The following is a 12,582-nucleotide window of genomic DNA, read 5'->3' on the forward strand; positions in this document are numbered from 1 at the left end:
AAATACGCAATTATAAATTGCGTTTTTTGGTGCAGATGTGGTACAGAAATGCACAAAGATGTTATGTAAAGGGAACGATATCTTTAGTGCGTTCACCTGCACTTGTATGGTACTCTTAGGCCCCTTGCAGACGAGCGTGTCTGGATTAGGTCTGGATGCGTTGTGGATGCGTTCAGTGATAACTGCGTGATTTTGCAGGCAAAGTCATTTAGTTTTGCCTGCGATCACATTCAGTTGTTCAGTTTTTATCGCGCGGGTGAAATGAAATTTAATGCATTTTGCACACGCGTGATAAAAAACGGAATGTATACAAACAACATCTCTTAGCAACCATGCGTGAAAAACGCATCACATCCGCACTTGCTTGCGGATGCGATGCGATTTTCACGCAGCTCCATTCACTTCTATGGGGCCTGCGTTGTGTGAAAATCACAGAATATAGAACATGCTGCGATTTTCACGCAACGCACAAGTGATGCGTGAAAACAAACGCACATGCACACAGCCCCATTGAAATTAATGTGTCCAAATTCTGCGCGGGTGCAATGCGTTCGCATCACGCATTGCACCCGCGTGGAATACTTGCTCGTCTGCAAGGGGCCTTAGGGTAACTGCGTACAATGTGGATTACGCATGTCAAGTACACTTTGCATATTTTAACATGCAGAAATTGACCTGCCATGTGGATTTTAAAATCTGCAGCGTGTCAGTTGTTGCGATTACGCAGCTAATATATAGTGGTTTTCCTCATAGACATAAATAGGGTTGTTAACGTGAATATCTGGTCCATAAAAGAACAGTCCGATCCTTGTTCGTAACGCGGACAATAATGAGACTTGTTCTATATTTTTGCGGATGCTACAGAACAGACATACGGATGCAGACAGAACACGGTGTGCTCTCCACATCTTTTGCGGCCCCATTGAAGTGAATGGGTCCCCATCCGACACGCAAAAAATGCGGAGCGGATGCAGACAAAAACAGTTCTAAGGAAGGTGTTTTTTACATTGAAAATCTTTCAGTACGATCGTACATTAGCACACTGCATTTCTTTGAAGCACTCTCCCTGGTAACAAGTGACGACTTTAAGAATTTTTTTCATTGGTTCCTTCAGCAGGAACATAGAGTCCTGCACATCTGAAGAAGTAATGTGCAGCTTAGTAACATATTGTATTCAGCTTTCCAGTGCAAGTGTTCACATCAGTCTGAAGTACAGACTTTTCTGTGGAAAATGGGGGCTCCGGGGTTTCCAGAGACACTTGTATCCCTGCTGTTCTGTTGCTCACTTCTGACATCTGGTTTCAAGCTGTGTAACGGCTCATCAGGTAAGTGGACCTAAAATATTAGCATGATACTTAACTGCTATGGCAGGGTCAAGACATCAGTTCACATGGACTTTTCCACCAAACTCATTGGGATATTGATTATTGGAGGTCTGACAGCCTGGATCCCCACAATCCCTAGAACCAAGGGGCAGCAATATCACGAAAACCATACATTACTATACAGTGCTTGGCCAGGCAGTATTGTGTTCAATATACAGTAAACTTACAGGGTGTATTTACATGAGTTTAAATAACTTTTTGCAGTTTTACCATGAATACAATAAACATTACTTCAGTACAATGCATTCGCAAAGTCTTCAGACCCTTTCACTTTATTTCACATTTTATTATGTTGTGGCTTTGTGCTACAATAATAAAAAAAAAAAACTAGTTTTCACCATCATTTTGCACTCAGTTTCCCATAGTGAGAAACTGAGAACAGAATGTTTGAAATCTTTGCTAACACTCAAAAGAAAAAACTAAAATATTGCATTGACATTAGTATTCAGACTTGAGATGAGCAAACTTCTTGAGATTCCTTTGTGTCCAATTTTTCAAAAAGTCCCAAATCAATTCATCTGAGTTTCTCCAATTGCCCTGAAAATTGGTACATAACACACTCTAGTCTCATAGAACTGTAGAAATGTTTTAAATAAAAAATGTTATATCTTCTTTCTAATTTTTGACAATTTTTAGCTATTTTTCCCCCCTCTTCCTAAAGGGGTTGTCTCACTTCAGCAAATGTCACTTATCATGTAGAACAAGCCACTTACTAATGTATTGTGATTGTCCATCTTGCCTCCTTTATAGTGTTGATCGCAAATTTTTTCGCGAATATTGGCACTTTGAGAATTTACGAATATCTAGAATATAGTGCTATATCTTCGTAATCGCGAATATTCTAGATTTTTTTCATCAGTACCCATGATCCCTCACTGCTTCTTGCTTGTGGGCCAATAAGAAGGCTGCAATATCTTTGACTTTAGGAGTAGTGTTGATAGCGAATTTTTGCGTATCGTGAATTTTCTGATTTTCACAATCAAGAAAATAATGACTGGAGATCACGAATTCTCAAATTTGCGAATATATGACGAATATTCGCCCAAATATTTGCGAAATATCGCGAATTCGAATATTGCCCCTGCCGCTCATCACTGCTCCTTTGCTGGCATTCATTTTGCAATCACATTATACACTGCTTGTGTCCATGACCACCCTCCAATCAGTGGTGGCCGTGCTTGCACACTATGGGATAAAGTGGTGGCTTCTATGGTGGCAGGGCCCATGGGAGTGCGCATAGGTCAGTGCTTTTTCCTATAATGTGCAAGCACGACCAGCACTGCTGGATTGCAGGGTGGTTGTAACCTCTGGATACAGTGTATAATGTGATGGAATTAATCCAGCCAGCAAAAGAGGCGATATGGACAATCACAATACTTTAGTAAGTGGCTTGTATTAACTTTCTTTACATGATAAATGCCATTGGCTGAAGTGAGACAACCCCCCCCCCCCCCCCTTTACGCTCTTAACCCTATCAGCCCTGGAGGTTTTTTTTAGTTTTTTTTTTCATTTTCCGGGACCATAATTTTTTTATTTTTTCGGTCACGTGAACTTTTTTGTAGTCATGTCTATAGAGATGTGTGAGGGCTCATGTTTTGAGGGGTGATCTGTAATTTTCATTGATACCATTTTGGGGTGTATGAATTTTTGATCACTTTTTATTTAATTTTTCATGTGAGGTGAGGCAACCAAAAAACTGCAAATCGGCCATTTTTATGTTTATTTTTTATTGTTTATGTATTTTTATTTTTATTCTGGGGAAAGGGGGCTGATTAGAATTTTTGTATTTTTTAAAAACATTTACTGTATTTTTCGCCCCCTATACGACACACCTGCCCATAAGACGCACCTAGGTTTTAGTGGAGGAAATAAGAAAAAAAATATTTTTCATCAGACCTCAACTCATACCCCCAATGTTAATAAGACCTCAGAACAGACCTCCAATGTTAATAAGACCCCCAATCAGACCTCAGTTCAGATCCCCAATCAGACCGCAGATTAGACCCCCAATGTTAATAAGACCTCTATTCAAACCTCAGATCAGACGCCCAGTATTTATAAGATTCCCAATCAGAACTCAGATCAGAGCACCAATGTTTATGAGACCGCCAGTCAGACCTCATATCAAACCCCTAATGTTTATGAGACCCCCAATCAGACCTCAGATCAGACCCACAATGTTTGAGACCCCCAATCAGACCTCAGATCAGACCCTCATGTTAATAAGTCCCCCATGTGAATCAGACGTCTGATCAGAGAAAATAAATAAATCAACTTGCTCCTCCTGCTCTGGATGCCGCAGCCGCTCCTGAGACCCAGTCTCTTCCTGGTCTGCACCTTGCTGTGACCCAATGCCGCACAGTGTGAGGTCACAGAGAAAGCCAACGTCCTCACACTGTACTCAGGACACAGAACAGCATGCGGCCAAGGAAGACCAGGAAGCGGTGAGTACAGAGCCCAGGCAGCGCTGCATTCACCGCTCCCCAGTCCTCCTGTACTAGTGAGTGCTTCCATAATGGAAGCACTCATTAGTGTTCACCCCATAAGATGCACTGACATTTTCCCTCCACATTGGGGAGGGGGGTGCGTCCTATAGGGTGAGAAATACAGTATAGGGAACTATAATAAGTAATCATCAGATTGCTTCTCTCATAGACTTCAATGCATTAGCATTGGAGTCTATGAGAATTTTACTGTGCACTGTGTTCCTATGGAGCCCTGCCAAAGGCAGGGGCTCCATAGGAACTAATGTGCAGCAGCCTCATGTCAGGAATACTGCACACACACTCCGGCTCCACTGATCCTTGCTAGGGGGAGCCGATACACACCCGGAAGCATATACAGCATCTGAGGGGTTAAATATATGCGATCAACGTTATCGTCAATCGCGCACATTAGTCCCGAGTGTCTGTTGTTTAAAACAGCAGGCACCCAATGGCTATGGTGCTCGCGAGTGAGCACCATCTTTAAGTCCTGTCCAGGGTAGTACAAGGGGTTAAATAGCATTTAAAGATGCTGCGCAGTCGCATGTGTTATGCCTTTTCATATAAAGCTTCAGAAAATGATCACTTATCGGGTGGCAGATGGTTTTTAAATACACAAATTTTTGTGGGAAAAAAGACCAAATGTGCAAAAATTATGCCTCAACATTGGCAGATCCCTGCCTCTGTTTATACACACACGTTAATGTCAGAAGAAAGAGCGGCTTGTTCTGCACAAGCATCCAAAAATGATGCCTTAACGAGGACAAAATGTCTGCCCGTATTTATACAAGTGTTAAGGCCGATTAATTGGCCTGTATTTGTGGGAGGGGCGCCCTGCCCTATATCTGGCACGCACCTTTCTCCAGAGGGGACGGACGGCAGCAGTGTTCCTGTTACAGCCGGCGGCGTCAGCATCTCCTAGGCCACAGAGCGTCACTTCCGGTCGGCGCTTCCTCCTGCAGTCCGGCGTCCTGTTCCTTCTCGTGCGGCGCGTGAGTAGCTGCTGCCTCAGCGCAGTGTCGGCTCCTTAGTCCGGTCGGTGGGGTCGGTCCCTCTAAGGTATGAGAGGGACATCCCCACACCGGAACGGCAGTCTGGCAGCACGCCCCGCTCCCACGTGACTTGCACGCAGGTAGAAGGAGTCAGCGGGACTCCGTTCGCATATTTGCTGGGGCTACTCGCATTAGGCTCTATCTTTCTGCATTGGGGGAGGCTTGTAAGGGAGTAAGGACGGGGGGAGGGGGGGGGAATGTCAATGAGAAGGCTAGTCTTTGAGGGCGGAGTTTCAATCTGCCTGATTAATCACAGCCTAGCTGTTTTTAACTTTTCTGTCAAGATGAATTTTGTATAATCACCATGACTGTTATATGGGGGGCAAAGTCTGGCACGGGCCGCCGTGCTGTCAGTTAGGTAGGGGGTTAATGCCATACAGCGTGATGGTGATGAGTTGTTGGGGGTAGTACCCCCAGTAACAGGCGCCCCTAGACGTAGGCCAGCAGGGGCACGCCAGACCCTTCACATTGTGTGGCATTTTATTCCATTGTTCTGTTTCAGATGGGCAGGTTTCTCATTTGCCTGTCTTCATACACTTGTCGCAATTTGCTTGCTACATAGATAGCTGTGTTTTTATTTTTGCATATGCACGTCAGCCGTTCAGCCAACTCCGTGAGAACCCCGGCAATCTGACAATCGTGTCTCGTCACCCAGCTTCGGGCCACCTGAACGCAGGCGCAAGCATTGTTAAAAAATAAATAAATAAATAAATTAAAAAAATACTTATTTTGCTTGATTCATGCGGATAGGTCTATTTCCACGGTTGGTTCCTTGTGTTCTTCTCATATCAGCATCGTGTCCTGTTTCCGGTAAGGTCCTCCTTCTTTGTCTCCAATTTATTTTCCACTGTCACACGTCTCCTCTTTCTCTGTACCTCAGCTGTCAGGTGGTCACCAGGGTCAGTTACCTTTGCATGTTGGTTTCTGCAGTGGCGGTGGTGGTGTCTAGGCACGGGTGGTAGTCAAATTGTGGCTAAACAGTGGTAGTGACGGTCCGTCTTTTTGCTTGCTTTACAGTCACAGAGAGCATGTCAGCTAGGTTGCCGGAAGACAAGTTGGTTAGGGTCCGCGCAGTCATTCACAGTTTCGTCACTGGTAGGGTCACCACCAAGGTGGAACTGCAGTCGTTGTTAGGCATGTAAATTTTGCGATGCGCGTCATTCCTCAGGGTAGATTTTCGTAGCCAGATTGTTACCACTCCCACTGTCATAGCTATCATCCAGCCGTGTCTCAGTTATTCCCACTGTCATAGCTATCATCCAGCCATGTCTCAGTTATTCCCACTATGTCATAGCTATCATCCAGCCATGTCTCAGTTATTCCCACTGTCAAAGCTATCATCCAGCCGTGTCTTAGTTATTCCCACTGTCATAGCTATCATCCAGCCATGTCTCAGTTATTCCCACTGTCATAGCTATCATCCAGCCGTGTCTTAGTTATTCCCACTGTCATAGCTATCATCCAGCCATGTCTCAGTTATTCCCACTATGTCATAGCTATCATCCAGCCATGTCTCAGTTATTCCCACTGTCATAGCTATCATCCAGCCATGTCTCAGTTATTCCCACTGTCATAGCTATCATCCAGCCGTGTCTTAGTTATTCCCACTGTCATAGCTATCATCCAGCCATGTCTCAGTTATTCCCACTATGTCATAGCTATCATCCAGCCATGTCTCAGTTATCCCCACTGTCATAGCTATCATCCAGCCATGTCTCAGTTATTCCCACTATGTCATAGCTATCATCCAGCCATGTCTCAGTTATCCCCACTGTCATAGCTATCATCCAGCCGTGTCTAAGTTATTCCCACTATGTCATAGCTATCATCCAGCCATGTCTCAGTTATTCCCACTGTCATAGCTATCATCCAGCCATGTCTCAGTTATTCCCACTGTCATAGCTATCATCCAGCCGTGTCTAAGTTATTCCCACTGTCATAGCTATCATCCAGCCGTGTCTCAGTTATTCCCACTGTCATAGCTATCATTCAGCCATGTCTCAGTTATTCCCACTGTCATAGCTATCATCCAGCCATGTCTCAGTTATTCCCACTGTCATAGCTATCATCCAGCCGTGTCTAAGTTATTCCCACTGTCATAGCTATCATCCAGCCGTGTCTCAGTTATTCCCACTGTCATAGCTATCATTCAGCCATGTCTCAGTTATTCCCACTATGTCATAGCTATCATCCAGCCGTGTATCAGTTATTCCCACTGTCATAGCTATCATCCAGCCGTGTCTCATTTATTCCCACTGTCATAGCTATCATCCAGCCGTGTCTCAGTTATTCCCACTGTCATAGCCATCATCCAGCCATGTCTCAGTTATTCCCACTATGTCATAGCTATCATCCAGCCATGTCTCAGTTATTCCCACTATGTCATAGCTATCATCCAGCCGTGTATCAGTTATTCCCACTGTCATAGCTATCATCCAGCCGTGTCTCATTTATTCCCACTGTCATAGCTATCATCCAGCCGTGTCTCATTTATTCCCACTGTCATAGCTATCATCCAGCCATGTCTCAGTTATTCCCACTATGTCATAGCTATCATCCAGCCATGTCTCAGTTATTCCCACTATGTCATAGCTATCATCCAGCCGTGTCTCAGTTATTCCCATTGTCATAGCTATCATCCAGCCATGTCTCAGTTATCCCCACTGTCATAGCTATCATCCAGCCATGTCTCAGTTATCCCCACTGTCATAGCTATCATCCAGCCATGTCTCAGTTATTCCCACTATGTCATAGCTATCATCCAGCCGTGTCTCAGTTATTCCCACTGTCATAGCTATCATCCAGCCGTGTCTCAGTTATTCCCACTGTCATAGCTATCATCCAGCCGTGTCTCAGTTATTCCCACTGTCATAGCTATCATCCAGCCATGTCTCAGTTATCCCCACTGTCATAGCTATCATCCAGCCGTGTCTCAGTTATTCCCACTATGTCATAGCTATCCTCCAGCCGTGTCTCAGTTATTCCCACTGTCATAGCTATCATCCAGCCATGTCTCAGTTATTCCCACTATGTCATAGCTATAATCCAGCCGTGTCTCAGTTATTCCCACTGTCGTAGCTATCATCCAGCCGTGTCTCAGTTATTCCCACTATGTCATAGCTATCATCCAGCCGTGTCTCAGTTATTCCCACTGTCATTGCTATCATCCAGCCATGTCTCAGTTATCCCCACTGTCATAGCTATCATCCAGTCGTGTCTCAGTTATTCCCACTGTCGTAGCTATCATCCAGCCGTGTCTCAGTTATTCCCACTGTCATAGCTATCATCCAGCCGTGTCTCAGTTATTCCCACTATGTCATAGCTATCATCCAGCCATGTCTCAGTTATTCCCACTGTCATAGCTATCATCCAGCCATGTCTCAGTTATTCCCACTGTCATAGCTATCATACAGCCGTGTCTCAGTTATTCCCACTGTCATAGCTATCATCCAGCCATGTCTCAGTTATTCCCCCTGTCATAGCTATCATACAGCCGTGTCTCAGTTATTCCCACTGTCATAGCTATCATCCAGCCATGTCTCAGTTATTCCCCCTGTCATAGCTATCATACAGCCGTGTCTCAGTTATTCCCTGTCAGGATAGTCCAGTGTTCCTGGACAGTCAAGCGCAAGCGGATTTGAGCATGTGGGACCACTTCTTGAGTCATTGGAATGGCGTGTCCATGTTTGTCCCGGTGGTCTCCCACAACTCCCCCGTCATATTCTCCAACAGCGGGGTCAGCACTGGTTTCGCTGCTATTTTTGGCCCCCATTGGCTGAATGGGGCGTGGCCGGAGGAGTTTTGCGAGGCCACGGGAATTTCCAGTCAACGGAGGCTAGGGACCTGTATCCCGTGGTGGCAGCAGCGCATGTTTAGGGTAACCATTGGACAGGCCGTACTGTGGTCTAAATGACCAAGACCTCCCAGTCAGGTCCCCCTACCCAGGTCAAATTCCTCCCCCATGTCTCACAAATGGGGTCCGATCCACGTCCTGCAGGGATTGTCAGGGGCACTGGCCGGTCGCGGCACTAACACCCCACTGTTACCCTTCGGGACAGCAGCGTTGTCCACCTCCCAATTCATAGCGCATGCGCGTATACTGGCGGTCAATCTAGGTTTTGACCCCCTCACGGTGTCAGGGCATTCGTTCAGGATTGGGGCAGCCTCGGCCGCTTCAGGAATCAGGTGCCAGCACACATCATACGTAAGTTGGGCCGGTGGCGCTCGTCTTGTTACAGCCGTTATGTTCCGAACCCCGTTAGTGAGATTTCTTGTGCCTTTCAGAATTTGGCGTTGTAATACGTCAATGAACACTCTTTGTATTTTCATGCTGGGTTTTTTGCCTCTTTCAGGTGTACTCTCGACGGAAGCGGTTATGGCACAACTCAAGCCGCTAGTTCTGTTGGGGCATACATTAGGGGGTAGGTTCTTTCACACATAGCCCCGGCCACAAGTGTTAAGGCCGATTAATTGGCCTGTATTTGTGGGAGCGGCGCCCTGCCCTATATCTGGCACGCACCTTTCTCCAGAGGGGACGGACGGCAGCAGTGTTCCCCTCCCAGCCCGCCCTTTTCCTTTCACTCTCCTACAGGGTATGCCCTCTTTCAGGTGTACTCTCGACGGAAGCGGTTATGGCACAACTCAAGCCGCTAGTTCTGTTGGGGCGTACATTAGGGGGTAGGTTCTTTCACACATAGCCCCGACCACAATTAATTATCAGAAGAAAGAGCAGCTTGTTCTGAATGATCCTGGAAAACTCTCCTTTTTAATTGAGAGAAGCATTAGTGGCATGTGGCTGCAATAGCTAGGGACCAGGCAGTACATGTTGTGGGGCTGTTTAGAGGTAGTAGTAGTCAGCAGTAGCAGCCACATGGTATGGAACATGACGGTATCCAGGCAGACAACAGCAGTGGCATTATAGTGGCAGCAGCCATGAGGCACAGAAAATGATTGCAGGCAGACAGACGGCGGCAGTGGCATGGCGGTGGCAGCAGTAGCAGCTATACATGATGGGGCACCATCATTCAGGGAAGATCTCTTCATCTTCCTCAGCTGACAGAGTGTGAAAATCCTTACAGATTTACACCTTGTTCATTTTGTCAAAAGTGATGTTTTAGAGACTGACAGAGGACAACTTGGTCTGTTTGGGTGTCACAACGTCCCCTGTGGTGCTGAAAACCATCTCTAAGATGACACTGGTGGCTGGGCAAGAGAGAACAGAGACAGCATACTGGGACAATTCTGGCCAGTGTTCCAGTCTATCTGCCCGAAAGTCCATAGGGTCAGGGAACATGGTATGTACCAAAGAAAGGCCAGAGTCCAGGTAAGACTGAACCTGAGTGTAGAGGCGTTAGGTCTCCATTTGGTAATTATGCCAGCACATTGAAGAAATGCTCCATCATGTTGATGATACTTACCTGGCTGTGACTCTGCAGGGGGTGGAGAGGGTCCTCAGACACACAGGCTGCAGGTGACCGCTCACCGAAAGCTGCGGCAAGCTATGTACATGGTGTTTCCTGGTAACAAAGTAATTTGGCCCCCCTGGCAGGAAGAATACATTCCTCCATTTTGCTTTGATAGTGAGGGTCTAAAGACTGCTTTATGTGATTGATACAACTGTTATTACATAATCATGGAAGCATACAGCTTGCCATTCTGTGAGGCGCGCTGGGACCATGTTCTTTCCGCCTCTGCACCTCACTTAGATAATTGGGCGCATGATCATCATTATCTCCATAATCCTTCTGCTCCTCCACCTCTACTGACTCCTCCTTTTCCAGTGGCAGCTCCTCCTCCATGGGACTTTCTCCTTGTGTCCCTATTTATACATTTTTGTGGCCTCTTCATAGGGCTTCAGTATGTGACAGGCGTCTCTGATGAGCTGCCATTGCCTGACTTTGAAACAACAGATGCTCCCTGCTGAGGTGGTCTGTTGCATGACAAATTAATTCACCACTTTACGCTGCTCATACAGACGCTCTAGTATCTGCAAAGTAGAATTCCAGTGAGTTGGACCGTTGCGGATTAAGCAGTGTAACTGCAGACTGTTCTGACTCTGCAAGTCCTGTTACATACAAAAATTAACCAAGGTAACCAAAAAATCCCGGATAATCACTTTACAGGTAATAGTAATTTAAAATGTATTTTCACAAATGCCAGAAGTCTAGCTAGCAAAATGGGGGAGCTGGAGGCTATGGTACTAGAAGAACACATTGGTGTGGCTGAGACATGGTTGGACTCTTCACATAACTGGGCTGTAAATATTGAGGGTTTTACACTATTTAGGAAAGACCGGGTCAATAGAAAAGGTGGTGGCGTGTGTGCAGCGTACTCAAGTTGTGTTTAATAGTGTTACTGGGTGTTGTAGTGCAATACACACTAACCTGAGACGGCTGACTCTCTGCAATGGCAGGTGATGGTAGAAAATGTTCGTGACGCCAGTGCCAATTAAACGGTGGCACACCGTTTGCTGATAGCAGGAATAAATGAGGAACACCGTGATGTTAAAACAGAACTCCAGCTTTAGTAGTTTTCATAGAGACATTAACGGAATCGCAGTTCCTTGGCATACAGTCGATTTTTCAATACGGTTGATGCAGGCAATACAGATTAAGCAAGGTAACTTCAGAGTGTGACACACAGGACTTGCAGTACAGGAGCTTGCACTCTATTAACCTACAAAAAAGGCCAACTGCCAACTAGACAGCTATAATTTACCACTTGAAAACTATGATAGACCAGAACGGACAAGTGGAAATGTTGTATCAAAAAATAAGTTTATTTATAAAATATAAAGAGTGGAGAAGCTACAGGATGATATCCAAAGATACGGAAAAGCACAGGGTAAATGACACCAATCAATCACCAATACTACTGTGAAATATAGCATACAGTAGGATGCAGTCCATGAATCCAAATCAAAGCTCAAGGAGAACCAGGATGGTGGGTGCCACTGTAGGGCTATGCACCCACTGTACAAATGACCATACCTGATAATCCATGGGCTGATTTGCACCTGACACAGTACATAAATACCTAAACTAACCAGTATAGTGGTAGATAATGATAGATACTAAAGATAGAAATAAATATCTCAGTCGGAGAAAGGGGATGGTACCAATATGCACAGAAGAAATATATCTGTATGGGAGACTCACTATGGATACAAGCAAAGGTCCCATGCAAAATGTAATACGGTACTAGTGACAGGACGTACCTGAGGACATGGTGATGGATGGAAAGTCAAACCCTGAGCGCGAGACCTCGACGCGCGTTTCACCTCAACGGCTTCGTCACGAAGCCGTTGAGGTGAAACGCGCGTCGAGGTCTCGCGCTCAGGGTTTGACTTTCCATCCATCACCATGTCCTCAGGTACGTCCTGTCACTAGTACCGTATTACATTTTGCATGGGACCTTTGCTTGTATCCATAGTGAGTCTCCCATACAGATATATTTCTTCTGTGCATATTGGTACCATCCCCTTTCTCCGACTGAGATATTTATTTCTATCTTTAGTATCTATCATTATCTACCACTATACTGGTTAGTTTAGGTATTTATGTACTGTGTCAGGTGCAAATCAGCCCATGGATTATCAGGTATGGTCATTTGTACAGTGGGTGCATAGCCCTACAGTGGCACCCACCATCCTGGTTCTCCTTG

At 45.5% G+C, this 12,582-nt stretch overlaps 1 protein-coding gene across 1 annotated transcript in view; it reads left to right on the forward strand.

Annotated features, from left to right (window-relative positions):
- The first annotated feature begins 1,157 nt into the window (after positions 1-1,157).
- LOC121009466 (HLA class II histocompatibility antigen, DRB1 beta chain-like) overlaps positions 1,158-12,582 on the forward strand; it is a 180,196-nt gene continuing 168,771 nt past the window's right edge. Inside the window, exon 1 of the mRNA XM_040442596.1 lies at positions 1,158-1,325. Within this exon, the coding sequence (XP_040298530.1) occupies positions 1,232-1,325 (94 nt within the window). The 5' untranslated portion in view covers positions 1,158-1,231. The remainder of the gene's footprint in view (positions 1,326-12,582) is intronic.

Source organism: Bufo bufo, chromosome 8 (assembly GCF_905171765.1).
Source record: "Bufo bufo chromosome 8, aBufBuf1.1, whole genome shotgun sequence".
Classification (NCBI taxonomy): Eukaryota; Metazoa; Chordata; class Amphibia; order Anura; family Bufonidae; genus Bufo; species Bufo bufo.